The sequence below is a fragment of the Pantherophis guttatus genome, chromosome 1 (assembly GCF_059756535.1).
Source record: "Pantherophis guttatus breed Tessera chromosome 1, ASM5975653v1, whole genome shotgun sequence".
NCBI classification, from domain to species: Eukaryota; Metazoa; Chordata; class Lepidosauria; order Squamata; family Colubridae; genus Pantherophis; species Pantherophis guttatus.
In genome coordinates, this window is record NC_142063.1 from 17,527,439 (window position 1) to 17,551,569 (window position 24,131).

General features: G+C 44.1%; 1 protein-coding gene across 4 annotated transcripts in view; it reads left to right on the forward strand.

Annotated features, from left to right (window-relative positions):
• The first annotated feature begins 5,087 nt into the window (after positions 1 to 5,087).
• The window catches only part of ADAMTS10 (ADAM metallopeptidase with thrombospondin type 1 motif 10), a 70,566-nt gene continuing 51,522 nt past the window's right edge, over positions 5,088 to 24,131 (forward strand). For 2 of the 4 annotated variants that reach the window (XM_087893934.1, XM_087893948.1), the window contains exons 1-4: positions 5,088 to 5,567; positions 12,958 to 13,275; positions 15,548 to 15,912; positions 21,346 to 21,505. In XM_087893934.1, the coding sequence (XP_087750060.1) occupies positions 13,188 to 13,275; positions 15,548 to 15,912; positions 21,346 to 21,505 (613 nt within the window). In that variant the 5' untranslated portion in view covers positions 5,088 to 5,567; positions 12,958 to 13,187. Of the gene's footprint in view, positions 5,767 to 12,957; positions 13,276 to 15,547; positions 15,913 to 21,345; positions 21,506 to 24,131 lie in introns of all 4 variants that reach the window. The other 2 variants (XM_087893941.1, XM_087893944.1) reach the window with 2 other exon arrangements.

A 24,131-nucleotide genomic window follows, 5' to 3' on the forward strand; every position in this document is an offset into this window, starting at 1 on the left:
CCGTGTCCCTCCTGGTTGGTACTGGCTTCCCGGGAGGTGACACGAGGCTGGCTCCAGAAGATTGTTAACGCTTCTTTGAGTGAGGGGGTCCTGCCGGCCGCTTTGAAAGAAGCGGTGGTGAGGCCCCTCCTCAAGAAGCCTTCTCTGGATCCGGCTGTTTTGGCTAACTATCGTCCAGTCTCCAACCTTCGCTTCATTGCGAAGGTTGTTGAGTGTGGTGGCGCAACAGCTTCCCCGGTACCTGGATGAAGCTGTCTATCTAGACCCGCTCCAGTCCGGCTTCCGGCCTGGGCACAGCACGGAAACGGCATTGGTCGCATTGGTGGATGATCTCTGGAGGGCCCGGGATAGGGGTTGCTCCTCTATCCTGGTCCTGTTAGACCTCTCAGCGGCTTTTGATATCATCGACCATGGTATCATGTTGCACCGGTTGGGGGTGGGAGGCACCGTTTTGCGATGGTTCTCCTCCTACCTCTCTGACCGGTCGCAATCTGTGTTGACAGGGGGGCAGCGGTCGACCCCGAGGCACCTTGCTTGTGGGGTGCCACAAGGGTCGGTCCTCTCGCCCCTTCTGTTCAACATTTATGTAAAGCCGCTGGGTGAGATCATCCGTGGCTTCGGGGTGGAGTTCCATCAGTACGCTGATGACACCCAGCTGTACATCTCCACCCCAGGCCACCCCAATGATGCCCTTAAAGTGATGTCCCAGTGCCTGGAGGCCGTGCGGGCCTGGATGGGGAGAAACAGGCTCCAACTCAACCCCTCCAAGACCGAGTGGCTGTGGCTTCCGGCGTCCCAATATAGCCAGCTGACGCCATCGCTGGCTATTGGGGGCGAATCACTCGCCCCCACGGAGAGGGCTCGTAACTTGGGCGTCCTCCTGGATGCACGGCTGTCGTTAGAAGATCATTTGGCGGCCGTGGCCAGGGGGGCTTTTTATCAGGTCCGCCTGATACGCCAGTTGCGCCCCTTTCTAGATCGGGACTCCCTACGCACAGTCACTCAGGCACTCGTCACTTCCCGCCTGGACTACTGCAACGCTCTCTACATGGGGCTCCCCCTGGGGTGCACCCGGAGGCTCCAGCTGGTCCAGAACGCGGCCGCGCGGGGGATTTTGGGGGCGACGAGGCGCTCCCACGTGACACCTCTCCTGCGCGAGCTGCACTGGCTCCCGGTGGTCTTCCGGGTGCGCTTCAAGGTGTTGGTGACCACCTTTAAAGTGCTCCATGGCTTAGGGCCGGGGTACTTACGAGACCGCCTTCTGCCACCAATAGCCTCCCACCGGCCAGTACGCTCCCACAGAGTGAGCCTCCTCAGGGTGCCGTCCGCCAGACAATGTCGGCTGGCGACCCCCAGGGGGAGAGCCTTCTCTGTGGCGGCGCCCGCCCTCTGGAACAACCTCCCCCCAGAGCTACGTACAATAACAGACCTCCGGATTTTTCGTCGGGCCCTAAAAACCCATTTATTTCAACTAGCTGGGCTGGCTTGAGTCAAATTTTAAACGGATTTTAAATTGGAATGTTTTAATTACGGCCAAAATTATTTAATTATTTTAAACAGTTTTTAGATTTTGTATGTTTTGTATGTATGTCTTGTTTTTACTTTGGCTGTTCACCGCCCTGAGTCCTATATTGGAGAAGGGCGGTATAGAAATTTAAACAAATAAATACCGGGGGTTGAAAAGTTCAATAAATTGCGTGCCGGCGGGTGTCACACATTGGCAGTTGTGACGCATATTTTCAGTGACAGGGAGCCGCAGCAGAGGGGTGAAAGAGCCACATGCGGCTCCCGAGCCGCAGGTTGCTGATTCCTGACTTAACCGTATTAGTAGCTTAAGAACTGCAGTGATTCACTTAACAACTGTGACAAGAAAAGTCATAAAATGGGACAAAACTCACTTAACAAATGTCTCACTTAGCAACAGAGCTTTTGGGCTAAATGGCGGTCGTAAGTCAAGGACCACCTGTATAGATTCATGGGACTGTTTCAAAACTGTATACAAAAATCCTTCATTAGAATTAACAAATCATCCTAGGCTTACTGGCATTTTAACTGGCATCCAACAAGCATTTTCATCTGTAAATGCATCATTCAGCAATTCTACCTTCCGTGCCAGGCGCTAAAGGATTCCATGCAAAAAGCAAAACACACAAAGGCAAGAGTGGGCATTGTCTAGCTGCCCATTGTTGCCTCCAAAATCTGGAATTCAGAGATAGGTTGCTTTTTCCCATACAAACTCCACGTGACTACTGTGAATAACCCAACTTTCACACACCACAGGGAAGCTAAGCTGAGACACGTGGAGAATTTCAGAATGTGTGGTACGCACACTCACAAAATGGCTGCCATGGGAGACTTGCTGCCTTGTTCCCGTTTGTCAAAAGGTGAACAGGTTCCTCAGAATGTTGCTCTTGACTATCTTAATTAGACTTTCATTTCTCCAAAACTCACTGCTACAAATACTAGACCGGTGTTTCTCAACCTTGGCAACTTTAAGATGTAGGAACTTCAATTCCCAGAATTCCCCAGCCAACATGGGAAATCTTAAAAGTTGCCAAGGTTGAAAAACACTGGACTAGACACTCGTGCAGTGATGGCAAACCTATGACACACATGTCAAAGGTGACACTCCAGCGTTCACCAACACCCATAACAACTATTCTCAAAAGCACACCCTGTTTGTGAACATTTTTCAGAGGCTGCAGAGGCCACACAACAATGGGGTGTGATTTCATATGGCCTTCAGACCCTCTAAACATCATGCAAGTATATGGGTCATGCTTTCACACACTTTACATGAGCTAGCAGACCGGTTCAAGTCATGAATCAAGTCATGAATATAAGGCATGTTCAGGAATTGCTTACAGGTAGTCCTTGATTTACGACAAGTGAGCCCAAAATTTTTGTTGCTCAGTGAGACATTTGTTAATTGAGTTTTGCCCCTATTTTATGATTTTTCTTGCCACAATTGTTAAGTGAATCCTTGCAGTTGTTAAATTACCAACAGGGTTGTTAAGTGAATCTAGTTTCCCCGTTGACTTTGCTTGTCAGAAGGTTGCAAAAGGTGGTCACATGACCCTGGGACACTGCAACCGTCATAAGTATGAGTCAATTGCCAAGTGTCTAAATTTTGACCGACCATGGGGTTGCCGCAACGGTCATAAGTGTGAAAAGTTGACATAAATCACTTCTTTCAGTGCCATTGTAACTAACATTGTCACTAAATGAACTGTTGTAAGTTGAGAACTACCTGTATTTGTTTTTAAACCTGGAGGCTTCATTGAAGAAAAAAGGAGACACAGATTTATCAGTTTTGTTAAGAATTGTTATTCTTAATTGGAACTTTAATAGAAAATGACCATGGAAAAAAAGATTAGAAATGTCACTGAATTCTGTGGTTTCATAGCAGAAGATCATCACACCAAAAAGTCCCCACCCACCTTTTATTCCACTATGTTATTCCCCCCACCATGAATTATTTTTTCTGCGATAACTTTTAAGTGAATTAGTAATTATCTCAACTTGGGTGGAAAAGAATGGCATCATTTCTCCCCTCTTCCTGTTATTAAGACCGAGTGGCTGTGGTTTCCGACATCCCGATATAGTCAGTTGGTGCCATCACTGACTATTGGGGGCAAGTCGTTGGCCCCCATGGAGAGGGCTCGCAACTTGGGTGTCCTCCTGGACTCACAGCTGTCTTTAGAAGGGCATCTGACGGCTGTGGCCAGGAGGGCATTTTATCAGGTTCGCCTGATTCGCCAGTTGCATCCCTTTTTGGATCGGGATTCGTTAAATACAGTCACTCATGCCCTCGTCACTTCCCGCCTGGACTACTGCAATGCTTTCGACATGGGGTTCCCCTTGAGGAGCACCCGGAGGCTCCAGCTGGTCCAAAATGCAGCCGCGCAGGTGGTTATGGGAGCGATGTGGTGCTCCCATGTGACCCCTCTCCTGCGCGAGCTGCACTGGCTCCCGGTGGTCTTCCGGGTACGCTTCAAGGTTTTGGTTACCACCTTTAGAGCACTCCATGGCCTAGGACCGGGGTATCTACGAGACCGGCTTCTGCCACCAGTAGCCTCTCACCGACCAGTACACTCCCACAGAGAGGGGCTTCTTAGGGTGCCGTCAGTCAAACAGTGTCGACTGGCGGCCCCCAGGGGGAGAGCCTTCTCTGTGGGAGCACCTGCCATCTGGAACGAGCTCCCCCCAGAGATACAGAGGATCACTGATCTGCGCGCTTTCCACCGTGCCCTCAAAACATTCCTATTCCAGCAGGCCGGCCTGGCCTAACCTCTTTTTTAAACTGTTTTTTAAATTTTAAATTTGTTGTATAAAAATTGGGGTTTTTAAATTTTGTTTTCTGGGCCAAATTATTTAATCGTATTTTAATGGTTTTTTTAACATTTGTATTACATGTATTTTATCTTTTGGCTGTTCACCGCCCTGAGTCCTTCGGGAGTAGGGCGGTATATAAATTAAAAAAAAAATATTAAAAAAAATATTCATTCATTAAATTTATATGCCACCCGCCCATCTGTAAAGCAACTCTTACAATTAAAATCATAAACGTGACAGTATTAAAAATATTCACTTAAAAAACTACTTAAATTACTTAAGCACTGCAGTGATCCATGCCAAATAATAGGGCAGATGGAACTCACTATCACAAGAAGTGAGAACTTCTTTAATTAAAATGACAACTTTGTGTAAAAGTGGGAACAGTGCAGGGAAAGGGAATATTAGCCCTCTACTAAATGGGCTACTCTTAATGCTCTTAACCTTTTAATGGAAAAAAATTGGCCCCGATGGTATGCTGAAGCAAAAAAGCACCAAGACTCTTGCAGCTTCTTAAAACTGAACTTCGGTTTATAATAGCAGATAAACTCCACACTTCCAAAGGCTAAGCAATTCTGGGCTTGTTACAGCTAATTGTGAATTTTATTTTAAAACATTTTGAAGGTTGCCATTTAAAAAAAAACAAAAAAACCAGACTTTCTTTGGAGGGGCAATTGAAATAACTTGTCCTGATCCTTCTTTTCACAGTGACTTGATCCTATCACAGCAAAAAAAGAGAGAGACCTGCCTTTAGATGGCGTCAGAGGAGGAGGAGGAGGAGTTATTTTTGGTGAAAAGGCAAGAGTGGTTGAATTTCTTTCTCTTTTTTTTTTCTTCTTTTTAATTTAGCCTGGCAAGAGTTTCCTCTTTTTTTTTTTAAAGCAACTTATTGCACTCCACACTACTTGCTAACCTCTCTCATGGACCTTTTATATTTGGAAAAGAGCCTTCCTCTCTCACTCACTCACTCCCTGTAATCCGTTAGCTTGAGAGCTGCCTGCATTTCTTTCTTTCTTTCTTTCTTTCCTTTCTTTTTTTTTTCTTTAAAAAAAAATCTCCTTCTTTCTCTCTCTCTCTCTCTTTCTCTTTCTTCCCCACCTCCTCCAGCTGTGGCTTTAGGAAAAGCTTTGCCCTCAAAAGTCTGGAGCACTTTCTGACAAGAGGAAAAACAAAAACGAACTTGGGGCAACCAAGAGAAAAAAAATCACACACACAACCCACTTTCACAAAGGGTAAGCAAAATTATTATTTTTTTTCTCTCTTCTGCTCCAACCCCCCTCACCCTTCTCCAGCCCTGGCTTGGCCCCTTGGAGTTTGCCATCCCAGCAAGGCTCAAAATCCCGCGCCAGGATTTGGGACTGCCATGCTACCGAGCTGGTGGAGCTGAGCACGGCTTGCCAAGGTTGCTCCAGCTGAGAGAGAGAGAGAGCGGTAAGGTCCTGAAATCGGGCAGGATTCCTCACCTTCTGAGCGGGTGGGGAAGCATGGGGAGAGGATGGGGGGAGAAGGCAATGCTTGCCAGATGTTCCCAAAGCTTCACACGTATGCAGAAAACGGCCTGTCATTGTTTCTCGTGAGCCAGCAGATTGGTGCTGCTGCTGCTGTTCCTTTCCCCGAAGCTTAGCCTCAACCATCTGGTTGCAAAGTTGCAGTTTCCATCTCCCTCAAGACTTTTGCTTTGACTTTTCTTTTCTTTTTTTTTTTTTCCCTTTTTGGGACTGCTTTTAATTACCTGTCTTCTGTGGCAGCCTGTCAGGCGGTGTGGAATTATATGTCTGCCTTTCCTTGCCCTGCCCTGCCCTCCGGCTTCTCTGTCTCTGTCCCTCTTATCTCTTCGTTTTTTTATTTTTCGGTGTATATGGCAATCTCTCCATTTTCCTGGATGGTTTTCCAAAATACCCTTCCTTGGAACAGCCAATTAACGGTGGTGCTAAATTTTGCAAGAGCCACTGGAGAGCTGGCACAGCATCTTCAAATCATATGTTCCTCAGATTAGATCCCGGAAAACGTCTGAAAACCACCCACCCAAAATAAAATAAAACCCCCAAGCACCACCCATTTAATTAAATCCCTGGGAACGTATTCTTTTAATATATTCAAGTAAACATTTGTCAAGATGAAAAGCAAGGATTTATATCTCGTGGATTAGAAGTGCAAATAACAAGATCTTAATAAAAGAAGGTTTAGCCTTCAGAACAAGTTGGAATTGGATCAAGATTAGAATCCAGATGTTTGGGAGCTCATGCTTTGACGGAATTTGCATACATTCTGCTCCTTTAATAGATATGCAAAAGCAGAAGTGAAATATAATGACAAAGTTGAAAGATAATATTATGGGTTCCCCCCCCCCAATGCCGGCAGAGAGGACATGCTATGGACCCTGCCAGGCAAGAAATTTGGGTGGGCAGGTCCAGGAGAAGAGCTTTCTCTGCTTTGGCTCCTAACCTGCTGTAAGGGCCTGAAGACCCCTCTCCCTCCTTCTTTCTCTCTCTCTCTCTCTCTCTCTCTCTCTCCCTCTGGTGTGTATGTGTGTGTTGAAATCACTCTGGAGGTGGTTAGTAGATTGAAGGAAACTCCACCTCTTGTCGTCTTCCGTTCTTTTCTCCCCCCACATCTTCTTTTAATCTTTTAATGTTATATTTTTAGTATAACTATGATTATTGCTATTACTGTTTTAGTTTTTAATGTTTATAAGATGCCCAGAGTCGCCCCAGGACAAAATGAGCAACACATAAATCAGTTAGATAAGATAGATAGATAGATAATAATAATAACTTTATTGTCATTGTACGTGTATACACAGTATACCCATACAACGAAATTCATTTAACAACCAAAGACCAGGTCCAACACACATAACAATCCCCAAACACACTCCCACCCAGCACAATTCCTCACCCCTAAACCACCCAAACATCCACACAACAGACCAAGTAATGCTGTCCAACAGCACACCGATGGTGGCCCTTTAGTTCATTGTTGAGTGCAATTATAGCTCTGGGATAAAAACTATTCAGAAAACGTGTGGTCCGAGTTTTAATTGTTCTGTATCTTCTGCCAGAAGGCAACAGTCCAAGAAGATTGTAAGCAGGATGGGAAGAGTCTCTGAGAATGTTATGCCACTTCCTCAAACAGCGAGATAGATAGATAGATAGATAGATAGATAGATAGATAGATAGATAGATAGATAGATAGATAGATAGATAGATATCCTGCAAGATGACCTCTTTCTAGTTAAAACTTTGTATGAAAGCAAGTCCACCACTTTTTAAAGCAGGGTTTTTTTTTATCGATGAACCATCATATCATCAACAAATTCCTTCTTAAAATATAACTAAAATCCCTTTGCACTGCACATAAATCCAATAAATAAGTAAGTAAGTAAATCAACAAACAAACAGACCTGTTAGATTACCTCTTTTTGCCTTTCAATGAAAGCAGATCCACTACTTGGGCTTTCTTGTATCATCAACAAATTCTCAAAATGTAACTAAAATCCCTTTGTTCTAATTAATTGAACCCATCAATTTGGGCCCTATCCAAGCAGAGAGAAGAATTCACTTTCTCTGGGTTATACCTAATCTGCATATCCAAGATAAATACTTCAACCAAGGTAGAATTACAATTTCTGCTTTACATTTTGCTAAATTTTGCCATGAAGTTCTTGGATTAAAAACAACAAGTGTAAAAAGAGGCTGGTATGAGATGAAAGTGTGCATAGAAAAGCATGGAACTGAAAAAAAAATATTCAAATCTTCTATATCTCAGATATATCATGCCAGAAAATGTGCTGTCAGGTGTATGTATGTGTATATGCGTGGATATATTTGTATATGTAAAAAATGTACACAGAAAGTTATATCATTGTTATACAGAATATTAAAATGTGAACTAATGCAGTTAATTTAGGAAAGGAAAACAATATACTGGTAGAAAATTTGGGAAGGACACACTGCTTCCTTCTTTATCTTGTCCTCTGAAATGACAGTCAGTAAATTTGATTTATTTATTATTTTATTACTGTAATTAAATTTATATCCTATCCTTTCTTTTTAATTCTTCCACTATATTCCATCAGTTCAAGTCTACTTTCTTTCTACTCACTCTTTCCATTGGTTCAAATATATTCCCTTCCTTCCTTCCAACCATCCACCCATCTACATATGGCCAGATTGTGCCATATGCAGATGGAGAGGCTGAGATTCTGAGAAATACATCTTTGAGTTATACCAGTTGCTTTGTTATGACTAACTCCAAAAAAGGCGTCATGACCTGGATCTAAAATTCCGACAGTGGCGCCCCCCCCCACCTTGCAGTCACATGACCGGACTTTGGGTGCCTGGCAACATGACTGCATTTATTGTCGTTGCAGTGTCTTGCAATTACGTGTCCACGTTTTACAACAGTTTTGCCAGAAAGCAGCACTATCTTCCAGTTTTCAACAAAACTGCACCTATGGGTTTGCTTAACAACCACGGCATTTGCTTAACAACTGTTGTGTTCGTTTTATGATTGCCATGTTTGCTTAATGACTGTCACAATAAAGGTTGTAAAATCAGGTTATGTGACTGTCCTGTTACAACCATTATGATTGTAATGGGCAGGGTCTGTTACAGTCATTACTCCAGGACTACCTGTAGGTGCTTCTTAAAGTGAATTCATAGCGCCGTGATGGCGAACCTCTGGCACGCATGCCAAAGATGGCACATAGTACCCTCTCTGATGGCATGCAAACTGTTGCCCCAGTTCAGCTCCACCATTCCCACCAGCCAGCTGGTCATCCGGTCTCTGCCATGCATGCGGGGGGGGGCACATGCAGGGGGGCACGTGTGAATGCACGGGGGTGGTGCGTGTCCGGGGGGCCACACATGCACGGGGAGCAGGGCGTGTGCAGGGGGTGTGCGCGCATGTGTGGTGGTGGTGGGGTGCTAGCAGGGTGGCACGAGTGCATGCGGGGGACGTGCGAGGGGTTACGTGCGCATGTGCGGGGGCCGCATACACATTGCATTTTGGGGGTTGGGCCACGCGCATGTGCACTCACGCACACACTTTGGGCACTCAGTCCGGAAAAGGTTAGCCATCACTGTCATAGCAGATGGCTGAATTATTTCGTTCCTGTACTGTGTAGTATCTCAAGTCACAGTTGAGATATCTCAACTGTGTATCTCAAGTCTGTGTATCTCAAGTATCTCAAGTCACGAGCAGAATAGAACTGGAATGATTCTAGTTTTGTTTGTAGGCTTCCCAGTTGCATCTGTCTGGACACAGTGCCTTCCAAATATGTAGCAGGTGGAATTCTGGGAAATGTAGTCCCAACATTTATAGAAAGTACAGTACCAGGCTGAGATAAACTGAGATTATCTTGGTTTAATCCAAGAAAGTTCTTCCCATGTACATCTGCCCTGGAGATGCTGTGGTGGTGGCATCAAAGGGTGGGTGGATTTTCCTTAACCAACTCTCTGACTACCATAAAGGAGGAGATTTAGGTGAAAACACGGAGAAAAGGAACCTGGTGGTGCAGTGGACTAAACTACTGTTAAAGTAGTACTTAGCTGCCAGCTGCCTGCAATTACTGCAAGTTCAAATCTCACCAGGCTCAAGGTTGACTCAGCCTTCCATCCTTCCGAGGTAGGTAAAATGAGGACCCAGATTGTGGGGGCAATAAGCTGACTTTGTATAAAATAAAACACTGCTTGGAGGGGGCCAAAAGCCCTACTAAGCAGGTATATACAAAAGTATGAAGGCTATTGCTTAAAAGCATTGTAAGCCGCCCTGAGTCTCCAGAGAAGGGCGGCATATAAATCAAACTAAGAAATAAATAAATAAATAAATTGAGGGGTGGGTTTCCTCTGAATTTTCTTCATTCTGCTTGAGATCTTCAACATGTTAAATAAATCACAGGTTCCGTTCTACAAACATGAACTAGAGGATGGAAAGCCCTGCAGAAAATGTCCTGATTTGCTTTGTAGCACAAAAAGAGGCACCCCTTAGGGCAAAAATCAATCCTCATCTGCTTTCCATTAACATCTCAAACCAGAGACTGAGCCAAATGGCTAAATTCTCTCCAGCTCTGGTGGTGAAAGGAAGAATAGCTGCCCTCCCTTCCTCTCCGGCACAACAATATGTTTGGAGGAAGAGGAGGAGGAGGAGTGGGGGTTAGGGGGAGAGAAAAGGTCTACAACAGAGTAACTGCATCTGAGTTGCCAAAATTTAGACATGCACTAGAGGGCAGCAAAGAGAGCTTTACCAGATCTCTGCTGTCCTCTAATGTTTGTGATTTTGCAGCTCTGATATGACAGTCCCTGTCTAAGACAACCTTCTGGTGCTCCCCAGATGCCACCAGACAAGTCCAAATAGGCCGAGTGCAAATGCTGCTACATGTTCCAACACATCTGGAGGACACCAAGTAGGAAGGCTGAGCCAGCTATTTCCTGAATCTGCAGAAATTTAAAGCACAAGTTGCAAAATGCAACAGGACAAGAGGCTGGAGGGGGGGGGGTTGCTGATAAAAGACAGGCTGGTGGGGGGGGAGGCATTGGGTTGGGTGTCCATCAGCTGGGACTGGGAGTTGCTGAAGGGTAATGAGAAGTAATTATTCATAAGGGCCCAAGGGAAGCTGCTTCACACACTGAAATGCAAGGCAATTAATGAGGCTGAGGTAAACCAGGCCTCAGCCTGGAAATTCTGGAAGGCTGACAAAGGAAAAATGCTGACTTCAGACAGGCATGCTCTGAGCTGAATTCCTTTCTTGCTATTCCTTTTCCTTTTCTTTTCTTCGCTACCACCAGCCACACTATCAGCTGAATTTCTCTCTTTTTCTGTCTCATTGCCTTTCCTTCCCGTGATCCATTAACCTCTTCTGCTTTGCTCTTCCATCCATTACTTTGCCAACCTTCTGTTCCCCTCCAGTCTGCTGAAATCCGTTCTCGTTCCTTCTTCCTTCCCTTCTCTTTCTTTTTCTCCTCTGCCAATATTTTTCTTCCTGCACAGTGTCCACTTAATATTTCTGAATCGCTTTTTCTTTTTTGCTTTTCGGTCTTCATTCTCTCTTCTCCATCTTTTTCTCTGTTGGTTTCAAGAGGCAAAAAGCCACCGAAGTCCAGAAATTTGAACATCTTTCTTGTCATCCGTCTGAAAAATGTTTTCCCATTAAAGCATTGGCTCATTTAGTGCTTTTGTAAGCAGTTTTGTTCCAGAACTTTTTTTAAAAAAAAAGAAAGCTTGAAGCACCATGCTTCATTTTATGCTCTGCACACATGTCTTTTTTTTTCTTGTGTTCAGTCATGTCCAATTCTCAGAGTCTGCCTGGACACGTCCCTGCAGTTTTCTTGGCAGCTTTTCCAGACGTGGTTTGTCACTGCCTCCTTCCTAGGGCTTAGAGAAATGACTGGCCCAAGGTCACCCAATTGGCTTCATGCCCAAGACAGGGCTAGAACTCACAGCCTCCCAGTTTCTAGCCTTCTAGTTAAGACACATGGTAAACCTCACTTAATCACATATGAGAGATAAGTTTCAGCCAGGGGTGAAATGCTCCCGGTTCGGACCAGATCTCCTGATCCGGTAGCGATGAAGGCGGGTGGTTTGGAGAACCGGTAGCAAAAATCCCTGCCCCCCCCCACCCATGCCCAGCTGAGCCGCACAATCATCAGAGGCTTTTTTTTTACTTTTAAAAGCATTTTTTCTACAACCTCTTCGGCCGAAAAAATGCTTTTAAAAGTAAAAAAAAAAAAAGCCTCTGATGATTGCGCGGCTCAGCTGGGATCATCAAAGGCTTTTAAAAGAAAAAAAACCTTTTTTTCTTTTAAATGCCTCTAATGATCCAAGCTGAGTTGCCTGATCGACAGAGATTTTTTTTCTTTTAAATGCCTGTAACGATCAGGCAACTCAGCTTGGATCGTCAGAGGCATTTAAAAGAAAAAAAGTCTCTGACGATCAGGCAACTCAGCTGGGATTGTCAGAGCCTTTTGAAAGCATTTTTATACAACCTCTTCACCGAAGACGTTGTAGAAAAAATGGTTTTAAAAGTAAAAAAAAAATAATAATTGGCCACGCCCACCCAGTCACATTACCCCCCCCACCAAGCCACGCCCACAGAACCAGTAGTAACAAATGTTAGATTTCACCCCTGGTTTCAGCTCTGTTTTTCCATCACTCAGTGGCTAAACTGTTACAGGTAATTCTCGACTTACAACAGTTAATTTAATGTCCATTCGAAAAATGTGACTTACGACCATTTTTCACACTTATGACTGTTGTAGCATCACCATAGTCACGGGATCTTGGCATCTGACTCGTGACCATTACATTATCCTGGGATCATGTGATCACCCTTTATGACCTTCTGACAAGCAAAGTCAATGGGGAAGCTGGATTCTCTTAACAACCGTATTACTACTTTAACCACTGCACTGATTCACTTAACAACTGTGGCAAGAAAGGTTGTAAAATGGGGCAAAACTCAAGTGTCTCACTTAACCGAAATTTGGGGGTCAATTTGGGTTGTATGTTGAGGACTACCTGTATTTTAATATTTCCTGTTGTTTTTTTTCCCCCTTAAACTCTGCTTCCTCCTCTTCTGCTCCCTGCTACTGTTGCCTCCGCTCACTATCCAATCTCCTCCAGTGCAATGCAATAGAGAACTGGCATATGCTGAAGGACGAGATCCTGCTTCAAGACGCCTTAAACATCCCCCGTCCTCACTGCCTTCCAGAGAGCGGCTGAGGATGACCACGAAGGACCCTGGAACCTCTCTTGCAGTGGCATAAGTGGTGGCTCAAAGAAAGAAATGTTGGGGCAGAGTCGGTCAACTTGGTCCAACCCAGCTGACACTATAAAGAGTACTGCCGCCCAAGATGGCAACGGTCTGGAGATTTCTCACCTGGACACTTGTCTCTACCATGTCTACAGGCAACCTTCCTGGCTACACCTTTCAGTCACAAGGTACAGTGTTACTGGCCCAAAACACAAAATTCTACCATGGTTAATGATCTTTGAAATCTTGTATTTCTAGTCCCTAAGCTAAAGGTGGACACTATATGGCTCACCGCCACATAGGACCTTCAGACTTGTTTCTGCAAAGATCACGTTGCTAACATACAGCTCCATGAGCCGTGGCGGTGCAGTGGTTAGAGGGTAGTACTGAAAGCTACTTCTGCTGCCTGCTGAATTTGACACTTCAAATCTCACCGGCTCAAGGTTGACTCAGCCTTCCATCCTTCCAAGGTGGGTAAAATGAGGACCCAGATTGTTGGGGGCAATAGGCTGACTCTGTAAACTGCTTAGAGAGGGCTGGAAAGCACTGCGAAGCAGTATATAAGTCTAAGTGCTACTGCTATTGCTAGCCATTAACCTTGCATTGGTAGTGCAAAGTTTCACCAGTATTCTGCGAAAATCCTAAAATAGAACAGATAGGTGAATGTTCCAAAGGAATCATCCAGAGTGATAGGGTACAAAAGGAGAAACACTGCACAACCTATCAGATCATTTTAATCTTTCCCTTAATCAGGGTACACATCTTTATTAACAGAACACTATTACCAAAATTCTGATAAAAAATAAAATAGCGTTATGCTTCTATGCACACACAAAGTCCAAAAACTTGGATGGGGGAATATAAATACAACTTATTTTCACTAACTTGTCCATCTTTTAAATTTATTGATTGCCTTGTTATTGAGTTAACGGGTTAATAAAGAAGCACATCTATTCCTATATTATATATTTGTTCTTTTTCAATATCTTTGAAAAATAAAGTCGAGTTGTTGTTTAAACAGTTCAGTCGTGTCCGACTCTTGGCGACTTTATAGGCAAGTGCTCTCCATGCTACCTTGTCAAGCACAGCTTCTTTCAGTTGTTGGATGTTCATCTTTGTATCAGTTTTGATGTTATCAAGCCAGCGTGTTCTTTGCTTGCCCCTTCTTGTTCCACTAACCATTCCTAGCACCATTGACTTCTCCATTCTCCAATGAATTTGCATGCATAACATAACCAAAGTAAATCAGATGTAATCTTGTGAGTTGGGCTTCTATGGTTTTATACAATTCAGCAGCTCTCTGTTGCTTGCTCTGGCTGGCTGTGGTATACACAATAATTTTTGCCAGCACCATACTCAAAGCTGAGTGCAGGTAGTCCTTGACTTACAACAATTCATTTAGCGACTGTTCAAAGTCACCACAGTACTAAAAAAAGTGATTTTTTTCATACTTATGACCACTGCAGCATCCCCATGGTCGAAACTCAGACGCTTGGTAACTGACTCATATTTATGACGGTTGCAATGTCCCAGGGTCATGGGATCACCTTTTGCGACCTTCTGACAAGCAAAATCAATGGGGAAGCCAGATTCACTTAACAGCCATGTTACTAACTTAACGAATGCAGTGATTCACTTAACAACTGTTGCATGAAAAGTTGTGAAATGGGGCAAAATTCACTTAACAACTGTCCCGCCTAGCAACAGCAATTTGGTCTCAATTGTCATAAGTCAAGGACTACTTGTATAACTAGTTTTCTCTGAGATCCAATGTATAACTACTGTATATATTTTATTTTACACATCTAAGCACATTTTTTTTCCTGAGATCAGATACATAGATCTTACCAAACTCTCAAAGGGGTCCAAGGCAGAGGTGAAATGCTCCCAGTTCGGACCGGATCGCCTGATCCGGTAGCAATGGAGGTGGGTGGTTTGGAGAACCAGTAGCAAAAATCCCTGCCCCCCACCCTCCCCATGCCCAGCTGAGCCACACAATCATCAGAGGCTTTTTTTTTTACTTTTAAAAGCATTTTTTCTACAACCTCTTCGGCCGAAGAGGTTATAGAAAAAATGTTTTTAAAAGGAAAAAAAGCCTCTGCCGATCAGGCCAGTCAGCTGGATCGTCAGAGGCTTTTAAAAAAAAAGAAAGCCTCTGCTGATCAGGCAACTCAGCTGGGATCGTCAGAGGCTTTTTAAAGCATTTTTTTTACAACCTCTCCAGCCAAAGAGGTTGTAGAAAAAATGTTTTTAAAAGTAAAAAAAAAAAGTTGGCCACACCCACTCAGTCATATTACAACCCCCCCCACCAAGCCACGCCCACAGAACCGGTAGTAACAAATTTTACATTTCACCACTGCCTCCAAGGAACTAAAAGGATAAAAACCCTGATTTAAAGACCCCCTGAGGGCAGATCACCCTCCTCAGTTACTCTTTTCCTGTCCTCTTCTGCCTTCACAGAAGAATTTCTCTCCAACCTCAGCCACTACGAGATTGCCTTCCCCATCCAGGTGGATCAGAATGGTGACTTCCTCAGTTTTGACATCAAAAGCCATCGGAAATGGAGGTCCCGCCGGAGTGCAGGCCACCCCTCCTACGACACGCCTGAACAGCACGTGTTCTACAAGGTCTCTGCTCACCGGACCCAATTCCTTCTCAACTTGACGTTACACACCAACTTGCTGGCGAGGCGTTTTCGAGTGGAGTATTGGAAAAGAGGCGGAGTAGACTACCAACATGAGTTCCATGAAGATTGCCACTATGCTGGTCATTTACAAGATGAGTATCTGAACTCAAAAGTTGCTATCAGTAATTGTAACGGTCTGGTAAGTGTCTTGTTTTCTTCCTAACTTCTGGTGGGATTCACAAAACAACCATTTGCTGGTCATTTTGAACAACATTTTTTGTCCGGCTCCAAAAGACATGCTGAATGACTTCAAAGCGTTCTTATCAAATGGAAGAAATTGTAGTTCATTACAAACATGACCTTACAGATAGTCCTTGACTTACAACCCATTTTGTCAGTCCTTGATTTACAACCACTTACAACCAGTTGTGAATGCTCCAACATTGGGAGTTTTTAAGAAGAGATTAGACAACCATTTGTCTGAAATGGTGTAGGGTTTCCTGCCTAAGCAGGGGGTTGGACTAGAAGGCCTCCAAGGTCCCTTCGAACTCTGTTATTCTATTCTATTCTATTCTATTCTATTCTATTCTATTCTATTCTATTCTATTCTATTCTATTCCATTCCATTCCATTCCATTCCATTCCATTCCATTCCATTCAGCAACTGTTCAAAGTTACTGTTCAAACTGTTACAACCAGTCCTCACACTTACAACTGTCACAACATCCCCATGGTCATGTGATCAAAATTTGGGCACTCAGTAACCAGAATGTATGCGCTTAACAACTGTGGCCAGAAAGGTCATAAAATGGGGCCAAACTCACTTCAGTGTCTTGCTTTGGGGCCATAAGTCAAGGACTATCTGTAAAAAAACTGACAGTCTGGTGATTTGCCTGCAGGAAGGGGAGAGTATGGTCAAATTTTTTCTTCTCCCAAAAACATCTACAAGCAAACTGCAACTGTGATGTCTATTTGCAAACCATACTAGTAAGGCATGAAATAGCAGCTGGGAAAGCAAAACATTTGCCAGAAGAAAAGGGTCAAAGGTAAAGTTGCCAGATTCCTTCTGCAAAAATCCAGCGGCTCAGCAGAGGACAGCAAAGAGTTAGTTTTCTGCATCTCTTTGCCGCCCCCTGGCTGCGATCCATATTTTTGCCACCCCAGATCCGGTAACCAAAGTGACCTCTCCTTCCTCCCAGACTTCAGGCTGCTCAGTTGCTCCACCGTCAAAGCAAATGCCTGCCGAGTCCTCATTTTTAACATTGCTCAAACTGCTTCATTGCCAAACGGCTTCTACCATTAGGAAGTTTTTTCTCATGTTTAGCTAAAGTGCCCTTGATTGCCAAATCCCACCCATTTGTTTAAATTCCTAATGCAGTGGTTCCATTTCGGAAATGAGGCCAGGTAATTTGAAGAGAATTTTATAAGCGTCCCTCGGAGCCTCTGTTCTTTACATTCCCCCCCCCCCCATCTCCACACCGTACCACAAACACACATGCCCCAACTATTGCGCTCCACGCCAAGAGTTTTCTTCCCCCTTCCCAGCTGCCTTCATCGACTGATCCTTGAGTTTCTGGCAACTTCCCGCCAAACTATCCTCACACTACCTCGCTTGTGTTTGGAATGATGGCCTCTGGCCAAGAGCTACAAAGCTTTCATAGGAAGCGAGAAACCACTGCTGGCCCATCACACCCCCTCGCAGGGCGGCTGAAGTTGAATGCTTAGCTGCAGGCACACAAGAGCGATTCAGGGTTTGTTGTGGTGAGGTTGACAGAAGCTGGGGGGGTTTCAAAAGATCAACCGCTATTTAAATTTGCTAAATTTCTTAAGAACTGCTTTTAGAAGGAAAATAACACCCTTGCGATTCTCTGATACTTTTCGTTGTTGTTGTTGTTCTGCAATTATCTCAAATTAAACCAGAGCGACAGAAATTTGTAAGAGATAAGGAATGTGTAAAAGCCTTTGATATACAAGAGCTCTTGACAGTACAGGCCATCCTTGACTTACATCCAGAGGTGGTATTCAGCCGGTTCAGACCGGTTTGCCCGAACTGGTAGCGGAAATTGTGGGTGGGCCTGCCCACCCACCCTGGCTCTATGCCATCCTATTTAGGTACCTTTTTTAAGCTGGCGCATGCACAAAAGGTGCACGTAAGAGCAAAGCACATGCGCGGAAAGCTGGGCACATGTGCGGAAGGTGAGTGTGCACACCCACAGCGAACCGGTAGTAACATAATTTGAAACCCACCACTGCTTACATCCATTCGTTTAGTGACTGTTCAAAGTTAACAGTGACGCTTTAAAAGTGACTTATGACCAGTCCTCATGCTTACAATAGTTACAGCACCTCCACGATCACATGATCAAAATCTGGGCGTTTGACAATTGGTATGTATTTGCAAATGGGGTCACATGATTGCCTCTTGCAACCTTTCAAGCAGCGAAATCAGTGAGGAAAGCCAGATCTGCTGAACAATTGCAGTGATTTGCTTAACAACCGAGGCTAAAAAGGTCATAAAGTCAGGAGAGACTCACTTAATAACGACTTGGTTTAGCAAACGGAAATTCTGGTTCTGTTTTTCAGCTGAAATAGAAATAATAGAGGAAGGGATGCTAGTAGTAGACAGAGCCACCTCACTTGTTCACCCATCCCCTGGGGTTCCCAGGTCTGCTGTCACAACCAGGTCTTGAGGGGCTTCCGCAAGCTCAGAAGCAATGAGGCCATCCTCACTTGGGAGGGGAGAAGATGTCACAACAGAAAAGGCCTGCCACTTAGGGCCCACCAGAAGTAGCTCCTTAGACAAGAGAACCCTTAACATGCCCACTCTGGATAGGAATAACTTGCCACGGCCAACTTGCCATGGGACAGCTCACTCCAGGACAATTCAAGACACAAAAGTTAAATTAATTTCGACGGAACTGTGGCCAATAATAATAAAATAAAGAAGTCAATCCAGAAATACAAAAGTTACAATAATTTGAATGAAAATGTGGTCACTAATAATAAAAGTAACTGAATGAAATGATTAATGCAGCATTGAATTGTCCCAAGGCAAGTAACCCTGTGATGAGTTGACTGTGGCAAGTTGGCTGTGGCAAATTGGCTATGGTGTATTGGCTGTAGTGAGTTGGTCGAGTCGAGTTGTTCCAGACTCTGCTCTCACTCTGTTGGATCTGGTAGGACAGGTGGATGAAATCAGGGCAAGGTGCTCCCTTAAATTACCATACCCGGTCCCATACCCTGAAATCCATTTGTCAGGTTTTCAGGCCGTCTTCAAATAAATTGCGTCTCAAACAAAGTCTTTTTTGAAACAAATTTCCATTTTATTTAGCACGGCAACTTTTTCCCTGACTCCATGCAGCCAGCACTGCCGTGCTGACCCAAAATCCCTCCTCTTCGTTCCCCCACTCCTCTGCATTCATTGGCCATCTTCCCAATCATTCACCCCTAATCTACTGCTCCAATTCAAAGAATTTCCCCCCTCCCATCCATCTCCTAGGGGACATTATCTCCAGCTAAAATAAGTAGGTGAAAGGCAGCCGTCCCGTTGCAGACACTTGCGTTCTCCTTCTCATGTCAGCACTAGGATAAATGCATCTTGACGTGCTGACACCATTCATCTTTTAGTTAGGTTATATAATTTCATAGGTCCTCAGGATGCTTGTCGTTTGTTCCTTAAATGTTGTTTTAATTTTATGTATTTTGTATTTGTTTGCTTTAATCTTGTCATACCATCACAGTTGCAACCTGTTTGTAGGTGTTTATGTGAGAAGAAAAAATTTGCCGTATTTTTCAGAGTATAAGACGCCCCACGCCCCCCAAAGAGGATGAAAATGTTGGTGCATCTTATACACCGAATACAGCCATTTTTGGCCTCCCGAAGCCCTGCCCTGCGCGTCCCATTTTTGCGAAAAATGGGCCCATTTTTCAGAAAACAGGGCACGCAGAGTCTTTGGGAGGCCTGCAGAGTGCTCCTGTGGACTGGGGAGGGCAAAAACGGGGCACGCAGGGGGTTCGGGAGGCCTGCAGAGTGCTCCAGGGGCCAGGGAGGGCAAAAGCTTTTTTTTTCTTGCTTACCTCTTCGAAATCTTGGTGCGTCTTATACACTGGTGCGAGATATAGTCCGAAAAATACAGTACTCATATTTACCCATGAGAAAAACACACAATCCTCTACCTCAGTTGCTTTTTCATTTTATTTATTTATTAGATTTTCATCCCGCCTTTATTACTTTATAAGTAACTCAAACATACATAATACTCCTTCCTCCTCCTATTTTCCCCACGCTGTGAGGTGGGTTGGGCTGAGAGAGAGGGATTGGCAGGACTAGAACTCACTGTCTCCCAGTTTCTAAGCCTGATTCTTTAATCACTAATGAAACTGGCTTTTTTTTTAAACTGGAAAGAAAGTGGTACTTTGAACTAACCATTACAAATGTATGGTTAATGCAAAATGGTATTTCAAAGAAAGAGCCCTTACTTATGTACCTATTCAGGCCTTTAAGCCTTTCCAGATGCTTTTCTTGTAATACCCACCCCCTCCCCAAAAAATCAGATTGAAATTGAGAAAGCCATCTAAATTGTAAGACCTTGATGCGCTAATTGTCTGCCAGCATATCTGGTATACAATTCATGTCCCTTTTCTCTCTAGATTTTTGCTTTCTCAATTTTCTTCCCTGTCAACAGGGTGCTGGACTGACACTGGGAGACATGGGTTCAAATCCACTATCTGCTGTAGAAGTTTATTTGGTGACCTTGGACAGTCACTTCCTTTGTCCCCAGCCTATTTCATAGGAGTGTTGTTGTGGGGGGAAATAAGTTGAGGGAGTGTTACATAGATACATATCCTGCCCTGAGCAGGCAAAACAATCTAAAAAAATAACCAAGTCAGCATCTCAAAACCACCTCGCTTAAAGAAAGTGGGAGAACAGAGACATTAGATTGAATCTATTAATTGTAAAGGGACTCGGTGGCTCAGTGGCTAAGACACTGAGCTTGTCAATCGAAAGGTCGGCAGTTCAGCAGTTCGAATCCCTAGTGCTGCGTAACGGGGTGAGCTCCCGTTACTTGTCTCAGCTTCTGCCAACCTAGCAGTTCGAAAGCACGTAAAAAATGCAAGTAGAAAAATAGGGACCACCTTTTGGTGGGAAGGTAACAGCGTTTTGTGAGCCTTTGGTGTTTAGTCATGCCAGCCACATGACCACAGAGACGTCTTTGGACAGCACTGGCTCTTCGGCTTTGAAACAGAGATGAGCACCGCCCCCTAGAGTCGGGAACGACTAGCACATATGAGCAAGGGGAACTTTTACCTTTACCTATTAATTGTGTTGTCTCAAAGGTGTTTTTTTCCAAGAGGCAACTGGACTTTCTCTGTTTTTTCCCTGAAGAGGAAGGTTTTACTTTTCACCCAAGAAGCTTCTTCAGTTCTAAGAGCCAGATCTTCAGTCAGAACTGAAGAAGCTTCTTGGATGAGAAGCAAAATGTCTTCAAGGAAAAAAACAAAGAAAGTCCAGTTGCCTCTTGGAAAAAGCACCTTTGGGACAACCATGAATTGGATGACTGAGAATCTCCATAGATACTGTGTTCTTTTTATTGAATGCAAGCACGCAGTTTCCTGCCTTTCTTTGTTCCAGCATGGTGTGATAATTGCAGAAGATGATGAGTATTTTATTGAACCCCTGACACTTGGGGACAATATCAGTGAGGAACAAGGAAGAGAAGGAAGCCCTCATGTGATCTACAAACGATCGTCTCTCCAGCACCCACATATGGACACAGCTTGTGGTGTGTTAGGTAGGACCTCTATTTGACTGCATTTGATGAAGAAATGTCTTATTGTGATTTCTATTATATTTTTATACTTAGAATAAACAAGTTTCTAGCCCTCATTCTTCTTTCTTTTTTAAAATGTGCTTTAAAGGACATTTGGATGCTTATTATCTGAAATTATGTAGAGAGAGAACTAAGACTTAAAGGAGGGGGGAAGTTCTTGGAACATTCTTATATTTTCTACCCTTCCTATGATTAGCAAAGCACACAAAAATTATGCAAAGTGAAAGAGGCTGGGGGCAACAGAAGGTTATTATCAACATGTAAAACTTATTCAAGTTCCTATTGGCAACCACAAAGCCACACTTATTTTTTTTTCCTTCGCGTTAAATTCAGGGTAGTTAATAGGCTGGATTAGATTAAATGTAGGAGACACCACAAATGTCAATAACATTAAGGCAGAAACTTTAAAAGCCATCCAGCTAGTTTTAAAATGTTTTACTCCAGCAGACATTTGGTTTGAGGATGTAGTTGTGGATTTGAAATGCGGCCAGGGAGAAGGGAAAGAGACACATACCACCTCTCTAAATTATGATGCTGGAATTCATAGGATTAGATTCCCAGTTTCCGGAAGGAGGAGAGGAGAGCGAGCCAGCTGACCTTGGATGTCTGACATTTTTTTCACATTAAAGCTGCCAAGCTTACCCTTTGTGTATTGATACTGCGTTATATTCCCCGGCTGAAATAGAGTTCCCAATCTGTTTCCAATTTGTTTCTTGGAAAACAAGAACTACTGGACAAATGTAATCTTGGAACAAGAAGTGGGCGCTTTGCATTCAGGTCCTTACCATCAAACACCGCCTTCCTTGCCTCTCTCCATTCCAGATTTGGTTTTACTGTTGATGTTTCATGCAAAATCCAACATGCATGCCTCTTTCTGAATAATAATGGCTAATCCAAATAGGCCAAAGGAAGTCTGTGTCAAGTTCCAAGTAACCCCCCCCCCCCAAACGAATAAGACTCCGAGGTAGGCATTCCCTCAAAGTTCCATTTTCTTAGAGATGACATATTGGCACATCTGGGAAAACCCAAATCTGAAAGTCTCCCGGGTTTTTTCCACCCAAAGGAAAGTCAAAGTCCCTTCCCCTGCACCCATATGTCTATCACATGGTCCAATCAATCCACTGTCCCAACCGGAGCAGTGGTTGGACTTAACTTAACAACTGGTTCTCTGGCTGGTTAGGCATGGCCAGTTGGTCATGTGACTGGGTGGGTGATGTCACTCATCACACCTAGCCCCGCCTCCCAGCCACTCGCCTCAAAGGCAGAGGTAGGATTCAGCCGGTTGGGGATAATCCCACCACTGCTGGCCCCACCCCCGCTTATTTTTCAGCCTGTTTTTGGCCGTTTTTGGGACAGTTTTCAGGCTGGTTTTGGGGCCATTTTCAGGCCGTTTTCCAGGCTGTTTCTGCCCTGAAAAACAGCCTAGAAACAGGCCGAAAACTGAGTGGGGGCAGGGCCAGTCAGTGGTAGGATTTGCTGGTTCACTGAACTGCGCAGAATCTTAACTACCAGTTTCCCCGAACCGGTGCGAACCGGCAGCAGCCCACCTCTGAACTGGAGATGTTTCCCAGTCACGCCTCTCCAGGTGCAGGGTGAATGTCCTTGACTCCCAGAGGAAAAAATGTTGTTGTGGCTATATATCTCTACCCACTCCATGCAACCCCTTCCCACTTTCCCACAGCAGGCCTGTGCATTAAATGTGGCAGTCCTGAAGATCCAAAGAGAAAGATGGCTTCCAGGGCTGACAGTCTGCTTTTGAGGGTGAACAGCAAACCACTTGATTTCTGGTGGCATCTGGAGGAAAGAGCATTTAGTTTTTGTGAAGGAAATTATCCACAGATTTAATCATTTGATTCCTCATTATTTACAGTAACAACTTCTTAGTGATATCTATACTTACCTTTTATTTGTTATATACTTATCAGATTTGGAAACTGCCCATTTATAGACGGACCACAATTCAGCCCAAAATTTCTGTTGTTAAGTGAGGCATTTGTTAAGTGAGTTTTGCCCCATTTTACAACCTTTCTTGCTAGAGTTGTTAAGTGGATCATGCAACTGTTCAGTTGTTGTTAAATGAACCTGGCTTCCCCATTGACTTTGCTTATCAGAAGGTCGCAAAAGGGGACCACATGATCCCGGGACACTGCAACCATCATAAATATGAATCAGTTGCCAAACATTTGAATTTTGATCACATGATCATGGGGATGCTGGTCGTAAGTTTGAAAAACGTCACTTTTTTTTAGTGTTATTGTAACTTTGAATAGTCACTAAACAAACTGTTGTAAGTCGAGGACTATATGTAACATGACCACAGGTGTCACTGGTCAGCTTTCTTGGGCATATATTAAAACACTAAAATGCCCAGCACTTAATTTTTTGGGAGGCCTCAGGACAGAATGTTTCTTTTTGAAGCTCTCTACTCCTGTATATTACAGATAGTCCTCGACTTACGACCATTTGTTCGGCAGCCATTACAGCAGCACTGAAGAAAGGGACTTACCACCAGTCTATGAAGTTATGGCCATTGCAATGACCCCACGATCATGTGATCATAGTTTGGTGGCTTGGCAGCCACAGTTAT